The sequence below is a fragment of the Tympanuchus pallidicinctus genome, unplaced genomic scaffold, assembly GCF_026119805.1.
Source record: "Tympanuchus pallidicinctus isolate F22 unplaced genomic scaffold, pur_lepc_1.0 scaffold7, whole genome shotgun sequence".
NCBI lineage: Eukaryota > Metazoa > Chordata > Aves > Galliformes > Phasianidae > Tympanuchus > Tympanuchus pallidicinctus.
In genome coordinates, this window is record NW_026294791.1 from 5,245,983 (window position 1) to 5,267,333 (window position 21,351).

Genomic DNA, 21,351 nt, shown 5'->3' on the forward strand with positions numbered 1-21,351 from the left:
CCCTGCATAAGTCACTGAGACACTGACAGAAGCCCCCAGTGATCATGCTGCCCTTGATGACACTGCATTACCATGTACTTTCAGCTACACCGTTACAGAGGGTGGCAAAAGACCATTTCTGGTATCAATGAGGTAAAAGGGACTAGGATCAGGAAACAAACAACAACAACAAACCAGTCAGTAGGAGTTACACATTCCAACAGAGAACCTTCAAGTGTTTCTTTAGTTCACAGGGAACTGAAACAAGGCTCCTCCACGTGCATCTGAAATACAGCTCAAAGCCATTCAAGATGCACTCCTGTTCACAAAAGCAGATGTTTCACCATGCCCAAACTACTTCAGGCCCTGTAGCCAGGGATGATCCAGCCACCGATCATGGATCAAACAATTCCAGATCTGCTACAAAAGGTCACAACTTACCACAAGCAACTTTGTGAGAATACATTCTCTTGAACTCCTCCCACAAGCCTAAAAAAAGACCAATAAACCCCCCCTGCATCAACTCCAGCATTAACTACTCAGTAAGTCACACACAAAACAACAAACCAATGATTTCTGGTTTTCTATTGTGTCTTCAATGTAGAAAGCAGGCATATTTTTGGTATCCACTGCACAGAAAGACTACTCTGAATTAACAGAGGGGAGGGAAAAGGGTAAGGAATGTGACAATATCACAACTGAAGTGGATGGGATATGAGAAAGCAAAATATCCATATTGGAAATAATCACAAAATAACGTAGCCTGCAGTTGCACCACGGACTCGGTAGGTGTTGTGCACAGCAACTGTGTTACCATCCATCCAGTTCTCCCTCTCTGCACAGCAGTCTTGCAGGCCAATTCTGCATTGATTCCTCTGAACTGCAGCTGCACAAACTACCACAGACCATACAAATAGCTCAGGTCTCTAACACGCTCCCTGCTACTACACAGCCAAGGGTCAAACACCCCCTCACATCTCAGCCAAGAAACAACAAAGCAGACTTCACAACCAAGTGCTGCTGTGGTCCCCCTCCCTTTAAAACTCATTGCCATTTAAATTAACAGAAGAACCAGAAGCTTTCTTGAGCAAAGTCATCAATCAATTCCAATCCACTTCTCCAGAAGAATGTAACTGAAGGGGAACTGTGCAGGATACTCACAGAATCACAGAATTGTAGGGGTTGGAAGGGACCTCCAGAGATCATAGAGTCCAACCCCCCTGTAAAGCAGGTTCCCTATAGCAGGTCGCACAGGTCGGCATCCAGGCAGGTCCTGAACATCTCCAGAGAAGGAGACTCCACCACCTCCCTGGGCAGCCTGTTCCAGTGCTCCGTCACCTCACTGTAAAGAAGTTCTTGCACACATTTGTGCAGAACTTCCTATGCTGCAGTTTCCAGCCGTTTCCCCTTGTCCTGTCTGCACTCACCACTGAAAACAGTCTGGCCTCGCCATTCTGCCCCCCACACCTTAGATATTTATAGACCTGGATCAGGTCCCCTCTCAGTCTTTTCTCAAGGCTGAACAGACCCAGCTCACTCAGCCTTTCCTCATAGCAGAGATGCTCCAGGCCCTTCACCATCTTCGTGGCCCTCCGCTGGACTCTCTCCAAGAGATCCCTGTTTTTTTTGTACTGGGGTGCCCAGAACTGGACACAGTACTCCAGATGAGGTCTCACCAGGGCAGAGTAGAGGGGGAGGATCACCTCCCTTGACCTGCTGGCCACGCTCTTTTCAATGCACCCCAGGATGCCATTGGCCCTCTTGGCCACAAGGGCACACTGCTGGCTCATGGCCAACCTGTCGTCCACCAGGACATCCAGGTCCCTCTCTGCAGAGCAACAAGAACATAATGCACACGCTTTGCTTCCTAAGAAAAAAATGAAGTCAGCTTAGCTTCAGCAAAGACAATTATTCATCCCTATGTACACCATAAAACTCAGGAAGGGTTCAACTGCAATTTTCCAGTGCCCTTGCCAGAAATGTGCCAACTCCCAAGGCTATGGGAGGTGACAAGAAGTTCTGCCCTGTTCTACTTTCTGAGGGTGGGGAAGAAGAAAGAAAAAAAATCAAGAAACAATTCTCCAATATAATTTATAGCTTGGGCATCTGTAGCCTCATTCAATCACAACGTGGGAGAAAGAAAAGAAGCCATGGAAGATGCAGGTAGTTTAGCTCAGTTTAAGCAGAGGACCAGACAGAAAAAAAGGGAGAGGAGGAACCTCTCTTGTAAGCATCCTAGATACACTGGCACTTTTCTGCCACCTCAATCTGCCAAAACACCACTGGGACACAGGGCTGGCAAAGTGCTTAGCAATAACATTTTCTGTAATTGTGTTCAAAATATTTAAACAGCTATTTTTCTAAAGGCAAATAAAGGGCCCACCCAAATTGTTAAGCTTAATGCTTGCCTGCCACGTTAGATTTCTGTCTGCTAAGCCCTCCACAAACAGCTGTGACTTGAAAGCCTGAACAAAAGACAGTAAAGACTGCAGAAATTCCCTCCATTAATCTCTGATATTGATCTATCACAGACCACAGGCCATGCTCCAAAATCACATGATGTAGATCTCTATTTAAAAAAAAAAAAAAAATCCATTTTAATTCAGAAATCCTTTTCAAAATTCTAGTTGACTTTACTCAGACATAACTGAGAGCAGCCCCAAGAGAAATCAAAGCAATCTGCAATTACCAAAATGAAACAAAGGGGTTGATAAACCAAGGGATCTTGAACTTCACTGAGTTCATGCCCAGGATTAAGAAATTCCATCTCTGCAAAGATCATCACAGAAATACTGTGTTGAGTGGATAATTCAGAGAGGGCACTAAAAAAACTGAGGAAGTTTTAGCAGAGACCTAGGAAAAATGCTACAGAATAAAAAAATAAATACACAGAAAGCTCTCTCCCTCCTCTCACAAGCTGAACTGTGAACTGAGCACTGTCTTCAGGGAAAAGCTGGCAGATGCTTTGCTACATTAGAGGATTCTTATACTAGAACGTTCTTCCATTTAGCAGAAAAGGCTGCAACAAATCAAAAGGCCCTGAGCAGAAATCAGCTAAATTCTATGAAAAGTGAATGTTTTTAAACTTTGCAGTAACTTCTCATTGGGTAAATTTATCAGCTGGTGGCTTCTAAAGACCAAAGGGTTTTAACTTGATCCTACCATCAGTGGAAGACAACAGGAGGTGTGTATGAAATGCAGGAAAAGACTTTGATGCCTGAATTACTACAAGTTGAAAGGCACACATTGTCAAATTCCATTTTCTAAACGGCACCACATAGCTTTAAAAATACTAAGTGAAAGTCCCCTCCAATATCTAAATGATTATCTCTGTACTCACAGATAGGGAATAAAGTCATCTAGGATTCTCCAGCAGCACTGGAACAGGCCTCCAACTGCCCTACAGCATTCTATAAACACTTCACTGCTTATTTGCTGGCGTTTCATTTGAAAGCTTAGCTGCTATGAGTTCCTGAGAACAGCAGCACAGGTGGCAGTAAGTGCAGTTATAGACTTGGCTCTACAGAGCCTAAAACACACACAGGTGATGCTTAAGGGGACAGGGCAAAGTTCTATTCTTCAGCAGCCTTCAGTACAATTGGGCAAGCCTGATCCAGATTGCAGCTGCAGACTGAGAAAAGATTCTATTGAGAACAGCTCGAAACTGCCTGCCTTCTGAACGCCTTCATTACAATGCCCCAGCCTCATTGCAATAAAACATTTATTTCAGTGCAGGAATATTGAAAACAAAAAGCCAACAATTCAGAAACGATGACACGCTGCTGAGAAGCTGCACTGAGCAAAAATAATACAAGAGAGAACAACCACAATTCATCTTCCAACATGCTGAGTTTTAGAGATGACAGCATGGGATTGACATTTTGCAGGAGTCAGGTTTTTAAATACACAGTGGAACTTCCAGTAAACTTGATAACAGCTTATGCAATTACTTGACACAGTTATCTCCCTCTCTCCTGAGGGACCTACACACTGCTACCCACACAGCAGCCCACACAAGGCTCAGTTTAACCCTAAATCCTGAAGCAGAGCCTTTTAATCTACAGGCTTAGAAACTCTTGAATGTCAGTTAGTCTGTTCAAAGCAAAATCCTAGCAGAGACAACATAATATACAAATTCATTTTACAAAAGCACTGACAGCTATTAGTGATACATAGTCTAGAAAATACCCTTAGCTTTCATTTCACATCTCCTTTCTAGAGCATGCTCTGCCTTCACAACAAGAAGTAGTGAAACGAAGCACCTCTGGCTGCTTCTGCAGATCAGAAAGCTGCAGCCCCATTTTGGTTAATATTTTCTCCTTTAAGAAAAATCAACACATCAGGCTTATCAGAATGTCTACGTCATCAAATCCAAAGAGCATCAAGGATGTCAGACCATATTCACCCAGTACTGGCTACTGTCTTTTCCTCAAAAGATTAAGCAAGGTGGTTTCCACTGATCTGCTGAAGAAGATTCCAGGCATCTCTTGCTCTTTTCAGCTGTAAAGAAGCTGTAACTCAAGTAAGCTATCCTTTCCAAATCAAATTTTGTTGGTTAACACCAATCTCATGTGATGTTAATTTCATCTACTTACCCCTACCTGTGCAGCAGCAGGCACTGAGTATTTCTCCTTCTCAGCTTTATTTTTAAGAAACTAACAAAAGCAGTCTGAACGACAATCAAAAACAACACGTCCTTCCAGAGAGACTGAGAGAAGAACTACTAAAGAAAGAGCATGACGTGTGAGTGAGACCACTGGCAATTAGAAAGAAACAAAGCAGCTGGACGTGAGCTGTGGGAGGGGACTGACACAGCTGACACTTGCTCTGAACATTTGTTCATCTTCTAAGAACAAATGTGAACCTCACAGTACGCACACAGGTGCTGCTGACAGAAGAAATGCAAGTAACTAAGAAAAAATACATGCAGGATAACTATTTTAGTTCTTGAATTCACGACAGCTTTGGCACCCGATCGTTAGTTGTGTTACTCAGTATAAAGCAAAAATATTTGGCAGTTTGAGAATTGAACTCACATATAATTATTGAGCTGGCATTCTCTATGTTCAGCATGCAAAGAAGTGCATGGTAAATTTCTGATGAAAAGACAGGCTCCTTAAGCCACCATGTTACGACAAGACAGGAAGAACAAAGATGACTGCCTTCTTTTCAACCAGCGCCCTAAAATTAACCACACAGAACTATGAATTAATGAATGCCAACATAAACCTAAGCATTCTAGGCCTTTGACTAATGTAGAAAACAGTGCTCAAGGTATGATTTGTTGAGCTTTGCTGAGGGTGATGTTAGGACTTCCAAGTAGCTTATGATTGTATCCATTCACTCTAACAACCAAACCATACTCTCCAGCCATCAGTTCATACTCCAGTTTAGCACCATCAACTTCAGAAAGAGAACAGAAAATCTTAATCAAAGGTTAGCAGGCATGCTGCATATAGGGGATGTCAATATAAAGTCACAGGCAGAAGATTAGGCAATATTCACCATTCATCATTACCATAAAGGTTATAAGCTCCTTTCCTACTGAGGCAGCTGCACTAACACCTACAGTATGAATTTATTCTTTCCTGAAGAAAACATTCTATTCCCTGTCTTCTAGGGAACGTAACTACCGAGCAACAGGAAAATTATATGAAAGGAGGAACGTGTTTATAATAGGTATTAGATCTTTTAACTGATGCTACTTCATCACTGATGCAGTGTTCTGCCTTGGCTTGCAAGGCAGATGACAGAGAGATATTCTTACCTCTGTGCAGATCACTGCACCTGTGGAGAAATCAGGTGGAAACATATCACATAAGAAAGAAAATCTTCTTTCCATAAGAAAGAAAAAAGAGGAGGAGCTTCAAGTATATGAGCATTTTTCTTCTAGACTATTCTGAAGTTCTGTGTTTTTCCCCCCCACCACCTTGCATACTCTGAACTACTTTCAAGTCTAAAGAGAACTTGGAATTGTAGATATCTAACATTAAGAACCAAAAATTCCACTCATGGTGAAAACAGATTTCATACCTATTCAGTATTCAAATTGTTCAAGACTGGCAAAATGTCTTTATTTGCTTCCATTTTCTTCATAGGCCACAATATTACCCCTCTAAGGCAAAACCAATAAAAATGCTCTAAAACAACAGCAATCCTCCTTAGGAACTAGTGTCCTACAGAATACCACTATGCTATAATAGTAATAAAGTTTTGCTTTGTCCAGCAAAATCTCCATGATTCCAAAGAAGATATTTTGTGTATACAGGGAAAATATGAATGTCTGGAGAGAACGAAGAGTTGTGAGGCTCTGGCATTTTCCATGTTTTTTTATCTACTACCAGATTTTCAATCCTCAAATTGGTTCCTTCCTTCCAGATCCTTTAACTCTGGAGATGACCTCTTTTTTATCTTTTTTAGTTGGATCTCCACCTGAAAGCAGTACAAAAAAAAAGGGCTAAAGGGCTTTCAGTTCTTAAGCAGCTTTATGCTGAGAAATTAAAGGTCAAAGCAACAATAAGAATGCCAGTACTTAGTCACACTCTTCTACTGACACATCATTTGCAGACACACACTGCAATTCACTCCCATAAGGACAGGTACTAGAGGAGGAATCCCTTTGAGCTCTCACACAGTGACCAAAACATGAAAAACACACGTTAACCTAAGCTTGGCACATCAGACTAGTCTAAGACATTCGAGTTTCTACAACTCAAATTGAGCATTAATCAGATTCAAACACCTCTGAACTACTACAAACATCCAGCTGAAATTGGGTTGACTGGGAAGAGCAAAGTTAAGAGGAAAAAAAAGGGAGATCCAAGAAAAAAAAAAAAAAAGTACACTACCACAATAGCATCAACAGAAATAATACAGATTGAATAGACCATATAATACCAAGTGTCCACTAAGAAGATGACCTTTTCTCAAACACTGGAATAGAAGAGCCATAGAAAAAAAGCTGTAAAAAACCCACTTCAACTTTACAGAATCAATTTATGTGAGAATAAAAAACAAAAGACGTGACCTTTTCATTAGCATTAAATAAACCAATTCCATTGTACTGAAGTCTTCCTTCTGAACATGAGTTATTGCCTGACCTTTTTTATTCCACTGCAGGATACAAAGTGCTTAGGCAAGCATTTAAGCTCTTTACTTCTTCCAAAATCCAATATACAGTACAGAGTTTTATGCAGCCATAGAGGAAAAAACATACACACCTTTCTTAACCTCAGCAAGGGAGCTTGTGTAGGTACTGTCAGTGATCTGTACAATCACCCTGAAAGCTGAGCCCAAGACCACACAGACCAGCAATCCACAACTCTGCTGTTGTAACAGGAGTGGATATTTGACCTAGGGAGCAAAAGCAGTTAAGGCTGGGATACAACCAGCTATAAAATGCTACCACTGTAATTCTGCACCAACATCTCTCTCCACAGACGCATCCTAGGAAAAGCTATTTGGTATAACAAGCAATTTATGTACAAAATAAACAACCAAAAAGCATACAGTGTACAGTGTTAATGGGAACCCAGAGAAAGCCTTGTTTTGCACGTTAGTTAATATGCTCATTACCTTCAGGTTTCTGGAATTTATTGTCCTTCTTGTACCACGTGCATCCCTGTGCTGCACTCACACCTTTTACTGGATAAGCTTTCTCTAGGAAATCAGGTGTCTTCAGGGAGAAATCAGTGCCTGACACAGAAACACAACATGCAGCTTGTTACACTTCAGATTTGCCATCCAAGCATGCTGTTTTCTAAAACAATTTTCTCCTCTGTTCTTCTTTTACATCCCTTACTATATTAAGTTGCATGCAACTCTTTAGACACAAAAATAGCTAATTTAGTCCCACATCAAAACTCTGATCCATGTGCCAATCTTCAAGCAAAGAGCAAGTGGATGATTATTCAAAATAGCATTTCTGGTTGCACTATCTTTCTAAAACAGTGTGGCTAGTCAGAACCAATACACAAAAGTCAAACTTCTCCAGCCACTTACAGGTTATTCTGAATGCATTTGGACTTTATTTCACTCTGCCTTAAAAATACAGCAAAGAAACAATGCCAGTTAGAATTTGATACAAAATTAAAATGCATAGAAGCCTTTACGAAATTAATACAAGGATCTTTCTAAAGCAGGAAAAACACAAAAATGCACAGATCATTTTTCATTTATTGCCTATTCCCATGCAGAACAAAATAGGGAAAAAGACAATGACAGCATTCAATCAGGCACTGATATCTCACCTATTTATTTTCTTCTGGAAGACATAAGTCTGGATTTAACCTTAAGTCATAGGCCCAAACATCTGCCCAGTACTGCTCCATGTCTGTGAAGCACATGAGGAGAGAAGGCTCTGGGGCCTCATTGTGGCCTTCCAGTATTTGAAAAGAGCATATAAACAGAAGGGAGAACAACTGTTTACGAGGGTGGATAGTGATAGGACAAGGGGGAATGGTTTTAAACTGAGACAGGGGAGGTTTAGGTTAGATATTAGGAAGAAGTTTTTCACACAGAGGGTGGTGAGGCACTGGAACAGGTTGCCCCATCCCTGGAGGCATTCAAGGCCAGGCTGGACGTGGCTCTGGGCAGCCTGGTCTGCTGGTTTCTAAGGGAATTATAACATGAAAAGCTATCAAAATATAGAAAAATAGATGCAGTTATGCCAGCTGCAAATATACTGTCCTCAGACTATCCAAAGTCATTGGAGGTACCTCTTCATTCAACTGTTGTGTTTCAAGCTTCTTGCCTAAGATGCTTCTTTTCAGTTTTTTAATCAAAGTGAGTTTTGATAGCAACTCTCCTTTCTTTAAAGACTAATCTATTTAATCTGCTCCCTTTTGCCTGACAAAAGTTCAGAAACAGTGGAAGCTGACGTCCAGCAGAACACAGAAGGTGAAAGCTGTAGTTGAGAGAGGGCATGAGGACAGGGGTGTTAGCACTTAATGATTGAGTGTAATAGGATAGCCACGTACAAGGCAACAATCTTATCTTCTTTCTACTGCTCTTATGGTAAAGAAAGGATTAAAGACTTACCTTTTATTTGGGCTCATTTTCTGCAACAATTTCATATACTTGAACACAACACGTGCAACCTGAAGATGGACAAACAAATAGCTTCTTGTATCACCTGGGCATGGCAAAATGACCAAATCCTTTGACTATTTCAGACACACAGACCTCTTGTGGACACCGTCCTCCCTTAAGGAAAGGTTACAGGAAGGCTAAACGTTAAGGAAATACCTTTGCTCTCTGCCAGCTGTGGAACCCTTGAATAATTTAGCAGATTCATGTAACAAAATCAGAGATGCACACTAATAAAATAAAGCACTTATCTAATTTCTAACTGAAGAGCTTGAAACCCGTATGGACACAAGTCACCGCTTATGTAGCACCAATGTGTGCTGTGTGATCTACCTACAGGACAATTCACAGGGTTAGCTTCAGCCTGTGCCAAACTCATTACGTATCTCAAAAGGAATCACTGGAAATAAACTTCCACATGATAGCCTTTGTAAATTCCTGTAAAATTTTGACTGAGCCACGGCTCTGCCCACCTCCTTCCTCCCAGCAGTTCACCACCACACCATCGGCTCTGGAGGTTTCAGAACGCTACGGGGAGGTCGGGCAAGGCGTGAGGGCGGCACCAGAGCCCCTCACCTGCAGCTCTTCGTGCCGCCGGGGTGCCCGGAGATGTCGGGGTATCCCCATCCCGACGCGGGCAATATGGCGGCCCGGCGCCGCCTTTAGGTGCGGAGCTGCAGCAGTCCTCCCCGCCGGAGGGGGGCGCAAGCGTCACCGCGGCCGCTCGGCCTCGCGGGCGGCAGCCAATGGGAGCGCGGAGAGGGCGCGGCAGGCTGGGCTCGTTCCGCCCCGCCCTCCGTAACGCATTCGGCGCGCGCCGTCGCGGTGCATGCCGGTGCGGTGCGGCGCGACGGGACCATGGCGAGCGACTTCTACCTGCGGTACTACGTGGGGCACAAGGGGAAGTTCGGGCACGAGTTCCTCGAGTTCGAGTTCAGGCCCGACGGTGAGCGGGGCGGCGGGCGGGGCGGGAGCTCTGGTGCCGCGTGTAGCCGGGCCCGGCGGCCTTAACGCTGGTCCTCCCGCAGGAAAGCTGCGCTACGCCAACAACAGCAACTACAAGAACGACGTGATGATCCGCAAAGAGGTGAGGGGGCGCGGCGGGGGGCGCGGGCCGGCCGGGCGCCGTCATACTGAGGTGCCGCTTGCAGGCCTACGTGCACAAGAGCGTGATGGAGGAGCTGAAACGGATCATCGACGACAGCGAGATCACCAAAGAGGACGACGCGCTGTGGCCCCCGCCGGACAGGGTGGGCCGCCAGGTCGGTGTGCTGTTGCTGCTTCCCCTGGGCTCTTACGGTTCTTATGCACACTAATTAAAACTGTGATTGGACTTCTAACCCAGCACCACATGTAGGAAGGAGAGCTAATTCAATTAAGAGCTAATTCAAACCCTAAATGGCAGTTTAGCTGTGAGAGTTAATGTGAGTCACAGGCACGGTGCATTCATACCCTGCAATAAATAAAAGTCGTCACCCCGGTGCTTGAATTTTTCTGCTGCCACGGTGCAGCAATCTGACATGATATCATCTTTTGCTTCACAGGAGCTTGAAATAGTAATTGGTGACGAGCACATCTCCTTTACCACGTCAAAAATTGGTTCGCTCATCGATGTAAATCAATCCAAGTACGTACTCTGCTTTTGTGTTGCTGTTGTCTTTATGTAGCCTTCTGTATTAGAACCTACTGATTATTAGGTGCTCATATTTTATGTGGTTTGAAACTACTGATCAGCTCCTGGAAGCACAGGTACTCTCTGTTGCAACATAATTCACCTCACGTCATTGCTTGATAGATTTCAAATTCACTGAGCAGCTAACCTTACTACAAGAACACCTGTTAGATGCGTTCAGAGAGTCAGTCTGAACTAAACTGTCTCTGGCCTGTGTACATCCATGTTTCTAACAGAACCAGGACTTCTGTATTTCAGAAAAGGCTGCATATTTTGTTTTGTAAGTGCAAAGCAATGCTACTATGATAAAAACGCACATCCTGTCAAGACTTAGAACATTCTGTATTCCATGTTTTTAAGGTTTATCAATCGATACAAGAATAAATTAATGTTATGTCAACAACAACCCCTAAAAAATCCTGCTATAGGTTGTGTTTTTTTTTTTTTTTTGTGTGTGTGTGTGTGTGTGTGTGTGTGTGTGTATAGACTTATGTATAGGTTAATTCTAAAAACTCCTCTTACAAGTTAAGTCTTCTTTTTCCTTTGTTCCTTCTATTATGCACTGCAGGGATCCAGAAGGTTTGAGAGTGTTCTACTACCTGGTCCAGGACCTCAAGTGTCTAGTCTTCAGTCTTATTGGACTACACTTCAAGATTAAGCCAATCTAAATCAAACAAACTGAAGTTTGTACTGCAGTGTCTGTACATTGGGGGGACAGGGGGGTATGCTTTTTCAAATCCTTGCTTCTTCAGCTTTTATGTATGTTAGAATTTTTTTTACAAACTGTAAGTGACTGTCTTAATAAACTGTTGACATCAATATTTTTAATTTAAAATTTCTGGTGATAAACTGGCTTCCTAACACTTCTTTTATCATGGTACATGTAGGAAATGTCATTTCAGTTGTATCACAAAGGTATATTTCACTTCTCTATGCAGTAGAATTAAGCCTTGCGTGGCTCTGTGAAAATATACTTCTGTCAGCTGCCAAGATAAACTTTTCTTACTAATTGTTGCCTTAGGAAGGCCCAATCAAAACAACTCAAACCCTGGCTCAGCACATGACCCATGGTTATAGCAAAGACACAAGATGTAACAACCTCCTGCTGTACCCACTTGCCTTTAGAGCAGAAGTAGACAACAGACTGCGCAGGGACCATCCAGGGTCTTCACAGATGCTCCTCCCATGCAGCTTCTCTTGGAAGAACTGAAATTAGAAATGTGGACCATATTAAGTTCTAGACTAGCATACCTTTTTCTAAACTAGCACATCATTGCTTAGGAGGCGTGGAGGAGGACCAAGCACGTGTCTCAAAGCGGTAAGTTTTGTAAGCACTACAGAAGTGGATGGATAGCTTTCCTCACTAATGTGAACTTGAACTGGCAGCCTGATGTGTGCTGGTGCCCACCTCACAATGAGTGGAGGTGGGCTGTCTTGCTTTTAACTCCCCAGTTAAGCCTGGAAGTGAGAGAAAATCAATGTAAGATACAGAACTTTTGAGCCGTGGTGAAACTTAAGACTTCTGCGAAATGTAAGGTGCACTAACTAAAACTCTGCTTCTTTCAAGTGATTTTTCTGCTGCAATGGGAATCTTATCAAAACCAGATCCAGATTAACCAGCAATTTTCTTGTAGTGTGGCAGGTTTAACTTAACTTTAGCCAAGTTTTAATGTGAATTAAGAGACTTTTCTGCATATTATATGGAGCTCAAGAAAAGCAACTCCAGTTTACAAGGGCTGTTATGTGCCTTACCTGAGACACAACATCAGCTCTGTGGCTGACGGTACTACAAAGCATCTGGGTGAATCCTCTGAAGCTGAAAATCGTGTTATTTGAGTAGGAAGCAGTAAAGAGTCCTCCATTCTGCTCAATATAGCCAAAAATGCTGTTTCCTAAGAAATACAGAAGAGCAGGTTATGTGTCGGCGTGCTAATTACTGAAGTTCATCTTACACTTCAAGTCCTCTGCCCAAGCCCTCCCTCAGGCTTTCCCTTCTCTGGCCACGATCTTTTCTAGACAACCCTCTGCCTTCCCGCACCGCCCGCCATTCCTCCCCACCAGCCTTCCCATTCGGCCGCGCTCCCGCTCAGGGCGGTGTCAGGTCGCGCCGCCGGGCGCCATCTTGGCTGTGGGCAGCTCGGCTTCAAGTCGGCAGAAAGCGGCGACCGCCATCGTAACTGAGGGCAAAAGCGCACGGCCGGGAGGGTGCCATGGGGGTAGGTCGGGGCCGCGGCTGGGCCGTGCCGGGCCCACCCGAGCCGAGCTGACGGGCTGTCGCTGCCTCTTGCCTTGCAGAGGATCGGGCTGCAGCTGCGAGCCACCCTGGAGAACATCACCCGGCTGCGGGCCGAGGGGGAGGACTTCCGCTGGTACCTCAAGGTGCGGGCTGCGGGAGCAGGGATCGCCGCTTTGAGCCTGAAACTGCCGGGCACGGTGCTATAAGCGTCACATCTGCCCCTTGAGCACGGCGAGCTGCAGAGCTGCTGCGCTTTTCCCCACGCGGTGCAGGCGGGCTGCTACAGGAGCCGCTCACGGGTTCCCAACGCACGCGTGGCACCGTGCGCTGCCTACCTACCGGGGCGGTCTGTGTGAAGGGTAGAGCCTGCACTGCTGAGGCAGCTGCTGAGCCGACATCCCCAGCACACGGCTGCAGTAAGTGACGAGCTGCGTTCTTCCCATCTTCTGCTTAGTGGCTGCGTCTCGCAATACGCGTTCCGCCCAATGCACATAAATTCTCTGATTTATGTTATTTTTCAGCTGAAATGCGGGAACTGTGGTGAAGTCTCTGAAAAATGGCAGTACCTCCGGTTGATGGTGAGTTTCCCCATGGTAACCTGCATCAAACAAAGAAAACAAGCCTGCCTCGTACATGCAGTGAACAGGAACATCAGCGTGCGACAGATGCACATCAGATGAAATAGCTCCTGGTGATAGCAGCCACATGCAGTCAGGAAAAGCTCTTGTATTTTGTATTCAAAACATATATGGAGACTTAATTGAAATAAGCCATTGGAATGGTGACTTGGTGATAAAATATTGACACCTGCTTTGAAAAGCCACCTTTCTGTGAAAACATCAGTTGAAAACAAATTTTGAAGTGATATTAGGATAAGCTTTGCTTAAGGAATGTTGTTGGAGGTTAGGCAATGTGGGGGGAGTTCAGCATGCTGGATGAGCATTTGGAAACTGAAGAAGCAGAGTAAATTTGTCAGGGATAAAAGAAGGCTTTGTTATTAGAAAGGCATAATCATCTCCACTGAATGCATTTTGAGTCATTAAGGACATAACTATATCATTATTCAGTGTTTTAAATCTAGAACAGTTACTGGAGAATAACAGCTTTCTGAATTACACATCTCTAGTTTCTAAAAGCCTTCTCAATGCAGGACTTTTAAAAAGCAAAAGTTGGAGACTTCTTGTAAAACAAAGAAGCACATGCAAAAGCTGTACCTTTGCAGGGGCTTCCAGTGACTCAGCTAGAATGGAATTAAAAATATTTCCATTGTTATGATCTGTAGGACAGCACTCCCCTGAAAGGAGGCAGAGGAAGTGCCACTATGGTGCAGAAATGCAAGCTGTGCTCCAGAGAGAATTCCATTGGTATGTGTTTAGAAACCTAAGACGCATCATCCACGTTATACTTTTCTCCTACATCTATTTTTCAGTCCCAATTTTTGTTTGAAACATTTTCCCCCCCCATCCCCAAGTACACTGATATTTGAGTACCCAGCTGATACTATCATGCTTATGAAGGAAATTGAGAGGTCAGTTGGTCATCAACAACATAAAAAAAGAACTTAAGTCCACAATGTTGGACAGTAGGAACAACATGGCCAACTACACAGCATGGCTGGATTATTTTTTCTCTTTGAGATTCAAGCAAATAGTCTGATTTAAAGAGATGCAGCTACTTGCCTAGCTCAGGCTGTCACATCTGGTTTTTCCACTGTATTCTATCTTTCTCTAATTGGGCTTTTCTCTCTATTGGGATGTAACTGCTGCTTTATAAAGACATATAAGAAAACAAACATTAGAAAAGTGTAGGATGAACTAGGCTGAGAGTTATAATTCCTGTTAAATACATAAAACAATCATAAACTAAATGCATGGTTATGAAAGTTACTTGCGGGTTCTTTGTTGCTCTTTGCAAAGGAATCAAAGGATTTCCACAAAGACAGCTCTGGGGGTAGAGCTGGAGATGCTCACACACACACACACACAAAAAAATACAACTGTACAACAGTGTTCCTTGCAGCTGATGGTTTCTCAGGCCTCCTGGTTAGTTCAGGCTTCTGCATGAACAGAACTCTCATCCTTTAAGTCATTTTACAAAAGTATCATTTGAATTTTATTTGCAAGATAACAAAATGGTATAGCGTAAACTTCTCCAGAGGAGCAAGAATAATTCTATCTTTTGAAGAACAACTGCAGGAATTGCTTGCTTACTTTGTTTCTTTTATTCTTAAGGATTTCTTTTCAGAAGGGAGAAACAGCTGGGACTTGGTTTGTGCTATGCTCTGAAGATGTGCTGTCACTCACTTTTACACATCTGTTGTTTGTTTTTTTTTTTAGATATTTTAAGTCAGACAATCAAACCATATAATGTAAGTTTGTTTTCTTTTATGCAAGTGAAATATGAGTAGATATTAATAATATTCCCAGTTCTTGCTGTATCATCACATTCCCCTTTCAAGAATACATAAACTACACGTGATAAAAAAAATTGTCTCTGATAGACTTCTGAACAGTCTAATGGAGAATAAAATTTGCATTAACAGAGCTCAGTCTCAAATATAGAATGATCTGTGATACATTTCACAAGCAAAACATGAAACTGTATTACTCAAATCACAGGTGATTGTTTCCTTTTGAAGGCTTCCTTGTGGCAGAGCAAGACATTCAGTTAATTACAACCCATTAAAATAGCCCTAGGATTTTGCTGTCACTTGGGACATCAGAGTTGATAGTACTGCCTATAAAGCAGTTCATTCCCAGAGTAATATCTGTCACTGTTTTATTAGCTGAAAACTAACAGTATTCTGACTCAATTATAGGCTGAAGACAGTGAGAAATTCAAGACAATAGTGGAGTTTGAATGCCGAGGTTTGGAACCAGTTGACTTTCAGCCACAGGTGAGTTCATACTTGGGATTTGTTTATCAGTTTTTAAGAGCACTTCCAGACTCTAGAGCAATTAAAATACAGTTTTTGAAATGTTGCTGCTCTTCCCGGAATGTCCTGGACCTCCCTGATTTTCCATCTTCTCCACAGTACTTTATTCAACTTGAGGAAATCACAAACAGCACAACACTTCTGGAATTCTTTGTACTTGTGTTCCAGTAGCATAAAATACCCCTAGATTATTCATAATGCCTTACACGTGGCTGAGCATCACTCATCTGAACTGATCTGAAATGTCTTCATTGCTCAGGTTACTGCAAACGGGAGTCTTTCAGAGGGGAATCGCAGGAGCATGCAGGTAGCCACAGTCAGGGGAGCTCCACTTTGGTTATTGATACATTACAACAAAAATAACCAACGTTCCAGATATGAACAGTCATCAATATACGACCTCTCCATAAATCTTGCAATATGACATCAAAGCTGTAGGAAACGTATAGGTAATCTTCCTTTGGAAACTTGCTCAGACCAAAACTGAGGAAGGCAATTAAAGGCTGTTGCAAAGCACACTTCAGGGTTCAGAGTCAAAGGATTTCTTCTCTGCCAAGCCGGTTCCTAACAATTCATTTGCTTGTGCATGCTCATGCTGTATGCAATCTAACTCCTTACTATATTTAACCAGATTAGGTGTAAATAGACTGACAAATATAAACCTGTCTTATCCTCCCCTCAGACTGTGACACTATGCTAACAAACAGATGAAAAAAGCTGATCCTACAAGGAATTAGGTATAAATGAAGACACCACAGCGTTGTGCTGCAGGAGGAGTCTTCATTTTTAATTCAAATCCATCTTTCTAAGCAACAGAAGGGATCTTCGCTTATTCCTGTTTGAAGGCTTTGATGCCAGACAGAACTAGGAACTCGAACTTCAAGTAAAATCTATGAGAAACCTCTGAGATGTAGATGTTTACGTATCAGCATCCTACCTGTCACTTTTATCTGCAGAACAAAGACTTCACAGCTTTCATAAGCTTTTCATATAATATTCCCTAAGTGTAGCTTGTGCACTTAACTGGAGAGTACACTTGAGTCCCTCAGCAGATTCTTCAGTGAATTTCCTGATGCCCAAATGAATAAATACATGTACTTCTGTGGCTCCTTACAGTTCTTTGTATTTTATATGATCCAAGCCAACCTGTCTGCCCTGCAGTCTGAGGGACTGGCCATAGATTACTGTACAATTTTTTTTTTTAATAGGTACAAACCAATCATCCCTGAGGTCAGTTCAGTATGGAGGATTCTTTACAGAATTTCTCTTAAACCTTCACCTTCTTTGCTTTGTGCCAACATTAATATTTACACTGTGTGTCAATATGCTGTTTTTGCTTTAACTGTTGGTCCTTTTCCTGTCAGCAGAGGGCAGACGAGGCATTGCAGTTCCCGGCTTCCTTTAACAGATTAAATGAGTCTGTGCTTTGACGCCAAAGCTCTAAGAACGTGTCTGGTATAGAAGCTTGAAATTCAGTAACATAGCTTGTTGTTCCTTGGAGTGCTGGGGAATCTCTTTTTCTACTCTTTGTTCTATACTTCAGCTCTGCTTTTTTCACCCATCATGGCGATCTGCCTCCTCAGCTGTTGCAATTCCTTTGAATTGGGCTTCTGACAATTATGTACAGGGCACATTTACACCGTGCCTTGCAGATAACTCTCCTGTTGTCATGTCTGCCACACTGTGGTCTGTTTAACTCCCAAACACTTAACCTTACACTAAATGCTAAAGTATTTTACAGTCACGTGGTTTACTTCAGACATACCACACAGTGAAGTGTCTGTTTGGTACTAGAAGAGATTTCTTTATCAAAAATGCTGGTGCAGATCCCTAGCAGAGGACTGAGAAACCACCTTTCCTTCCTAGATGTTTCTCAGTAAAATTCTACAATTAGCAGTAGCACTACAAGAAACCCCCCTGTATACTATTGAGATGGTTGAGATAATTTTAAGTTTCCTTTAAAAATAATAAAGCTTATTTTACAGCTTGAAAACTGTAAGCCCTAATATAACTGATGTTTTAACAGAAAAATCAGAAAGAGCATCTTGTTCTTGTGCTACATCCCTCTGATACGTAATTTCTTTCCTACAGCTATTCCTGTCTTTTCCTTCACTTCTTTAAAAACAGTAACAGTAGCAATAGTGATGAACTCTACTGTTTGGATGCTATTATCTGTTCAGTTAGCTAACTGATCCTCCTTGCACTCAAGGCTTGCTAGTTGCTTCTATACCTAAATCCAGTATAGGCTACTTCCTTCTCTGGAGCAGCCTGGATTGTGATCATTTGTAAACCAGAACAACTGACTCTTTTCCGTACTTTTTCTATGTTTTCTCACAGTGAGTTTTTTGTGTAGCTACTTTATGTATAGTACCTGTATAATTTCTAAATACAAATTAAAGCTATTAGTAGTTGGATGCTGATAGAACTCAACTTCACTTTTGAAAGTTTATCTAAAACTACTGAAAGTACTTTTCTGGTAAGAAACATAAAACAGCAATATTGTTTTGTTTTACACTATGTTTGTGTCAAGACTTCCCATTTCACAAGTGGTGGGGGGAAGGGTCACAGCATCATGCTGACCTGCAGAGCAGAAGGCAATGATACTGCCTTCTACCAGAATACAAACATGCTCACACAGGTGCTTATCAATACACAGACAACAGAGGGACAAGTCACTTACCCTTTCAGAAGGTTGCTGAACGCTCCAGAGGAGGTGATCTCCAAATAGAGATCCTGCTTCCTCAGCTAACCCTTAAACAAGACTGAGGAGGAGTGGACCCACATTCTACTCCTTCTGGTTGCCCAGGTGCATTACTTGCACCTGTGTGCCCTGGGTTACCACACCTTCTCACCTGGTAGTCGATCACTGGTTCAGGTCATGACCTAGCAATCCTCATACACGACCCTTGTCCAGGAAACAGACTGGCTGTTTTTCCTACCTAATTTAGGTAAAATACAATAAAAATGTGCAATGTTACTTTCATTAAACATTTCAGTTTCATAACATTTTCTTTGTACAGCTTATTCTTAAAAACTTATTGCAAATGTGTTTGCAGGCAGGATTTGCTGCTGAAGGTGCAGAGTCTGGCACACCTTTCAATGACATAAACTTGTTAGAAAAGGTATGTTGTCTGAGTTTCATTAGTAATTCTGATTATCTAGCTTCTGTTCGCTATGACACTAGCATGAAATATGTATCTTGCACATGAAAGGCTAGTTTTGCATTTTCATGTAGGCATGAGAAAGTCATAACTGGACAGAGAAACTACAACTGTAAATAACCAGCACTACTAACAGTTTCATTTTATCAGCACGCATTTTATATCTTGGGAGATGACAGAGAAATGCAACATATAAATCATTCAGAAATTTCAAAGAGCAAAGACCCACAATACTAAATGGCTGCTGTTATTCAGAGTGGTGAACTAATTTCCTTCGGATGTCTGTACTTTTTCCTCTGCACAGAGATATTAAAAAGTAAGATAAAGACTCTCCTTCAAAGCACAGGATAATGACTCCAGCATTGCAAATCTTCCTTGGCTGTGAGCAAGAATCTCAAGGTCAAATCTGTTCCCCTATATCCTACTTGGCAGGGATCTGCTTGTCTGCTGAACCACATGACTAGGGCATTGTAAATGATAGATAATCCTTTCATCTGCCATGGCTGCTGTTTTGTCCACTGCAGGCTGTGGACTGCTTTTATTTTCTTTAAAGTTTGTTAAGATGTAACAACACTGACACTGAAGTCCATTTAGGTCAGTCCATTTCAGGTCAGTGCTCTCACTTCTCTAGAAAATTAGAATACAGCTTAGATTTATGTTGGAAGCACCACACAATCAGTAAGACCCAAACTGTGAGTGAGGCTTAGCTTCAGTTAATTCCAGTCTGTGATTTAGACACTATTGTCATCTATCGTCTGTGGCTAATGCTATGAAATCTTAATTCCCACAGGATTGGAATGACTATGATGAAAAAACAAAGGAATCTGTTGGAATCTATGAAGTTACCCATAAATTTGTTAAATGCTGATGTTCACACTGCTGACAAACCTTGGCATGCTTATTGATGAGGGAGCTGAAAACATCAGAGAGCTTCATGGCATTATTGTTCACATGTCTGAACTTCACAAATAGAAACCTAAGTAAATTGTATTTACTGTCTGTGGAACAGCTAATAAATGATTCTTCACAGAGAGCTTTGAGATGGTCTTAGTACACATTTAAAGTTATATATATGCCTAGCTGAATTCAGATGTTTTCTTAATGTGTTTTTTGGGAATACATACGTTTGAGATGGACTGCTGCTTAACAAGTATTTAGATGACTCATTGCCTTGAAGTTTTAATTAGGTTTAATTAATCTCCAAGAACATCTCCCACATTCCATTCTCTAGCAAATAAGCTCTTTTCACCCACTACACCTAGGAGATGGTCAGGAGAGCGTGCTAACTGCTGAAGCAAAGATGTACATACTGAAGTGACAGAAAGCTATGAAAGACACAGAAGTGACTTTCCAGAAAATACTTACTTAGCTTAACTGCTGTTGGCACTTACATCTGTTACTCCTTCTGAAAATAAAGTTACCCTTCTGAATACGTTACCAGGTAAAGTAATTTCTAGCTGCAGACACTTCCTATTTCTTGGCAAGCACTCTCACAGTCTTGCACATTTTGGCCATGTTTAAAAAATCAATACTTTCTCTTGTTAACTTCATTCAAAGACTTTTGCTCTGAGTATGTTAGTTTCTTCATCTGCCAAAACCTTCCCTTCTTTGTTCAAACTGAAAGGATAATCCTGGTAAGTGTTAAACCAAGCTTTAAATGCTTTTCAATTGAAAGCTACAACAGTACATCACAGGCTGCAGAGGAAAGAGCCCTGACAAGGAAAAGTTCATAAGCCTTTGGGGTTATGTATTTTAAGCTTGTCTCCCCTTCCCTGTGCTTGCAGTACACACTATGGTGTTGCTTACGCTTCCTGCACTAAATAAAGATACCAAGCAAATCTGAAAGCTGAGATACACAAAAGAAAGGTGAATAGGTTTCTGAGCTTTAAAACTCACATCACATTCTACCAACACGCTCAGACTTCAAGTTCTACCCGTATATCTGGCTGAAAGTAGCATGCTGCAAGGATGATTCATCTGACCAGAATAAAAACAATATGGAAGTTATGGAGGTTTAAAGACTGAGGAGTTCAAGTCATCTGTACCATGATGAATTTTCTGCAAAAGGTGGAATTTCAGCAAAAGGCATCTGCATTTGACTCCAAACAACTTTGAGCTCCTTTGGCTAAAAGGTCCCTTTTGTTCCCAGCCACTTTAGCTGCCGGAATCCGAGTCAGGAACAGCATGAAGTACTTGTCAGTACTGGTTTGATCTTGATTCACAGTGTGATTAAGTTATAGTGATGTCTATACTTAAGCTCTCTTGCAATCCTTTAGAGATT

At 42.1% G+C, this 21,351-nt stretch overlaps 2 protein-coding genes across 2 annotated transcripts; both read left to right on the forward strand.

The window, feature by feature from the left end:
* Nucleotides 1-9,867: 9,867 nt before the first annotated feature.
* Nucleotides 9,868-11,573, forward strand: MAGOH (mago homolog, exon junction complex subunit). Its single transcript, XM_052665771.1, has 5 exons — nucleotides 9,868-10,012; nucleotides 10,095-10,153; nucleotides 10,218-10,328; nucleotides 10,611-10,693; nucleotides 11,307-11,573. The coding sequence occupies exons 1-5, from the start codon at nucleotides 9,925-9,927 to the stop codon at nucleotides 11,404-11,406; spliced, it is 441 nt and encodes a 146-aa protein (XP_052521731.1). The 5' UTR covers nucleotides 9,868-9,924; the 3' UTR covers nucleotides 11,407-11,573.
* A 1,249-nt stretch (nucleotides 11,574-12,822) lies between these two features.
* CZIB (CXXC motif containing zinc binding protein) lies at nucleotides 12,823-20,103 on the forward strand. Its single transcript, XM_052665770.1, has 8 exons — nucleotides 12,823-12,954; nucleotides 13,034-13,117; nucleotides 13,496-13,552; nucleotides 14,257-14,338; nucleotides 15,311-15,342; nucleotides 15,793-15,870; nucleotides 18,966-19,031; nucleotides 19,861-20,103. The coding sequence occupies exons 1-8, from the start codon at nucleotides 12,949-12,951 to the stop codon at nucleotides 19,936-19,938; spliced, it is 483 nt and encodes a 160-aa protein (XP_052521730.1). The 5' UTR covers nucleotides 12,823-12,948; the 3' UTR covers nucleotides 19,939-20,103.
* Nucleotides 20,104-21,351: the final 1,248 nt, after the last annotated feature.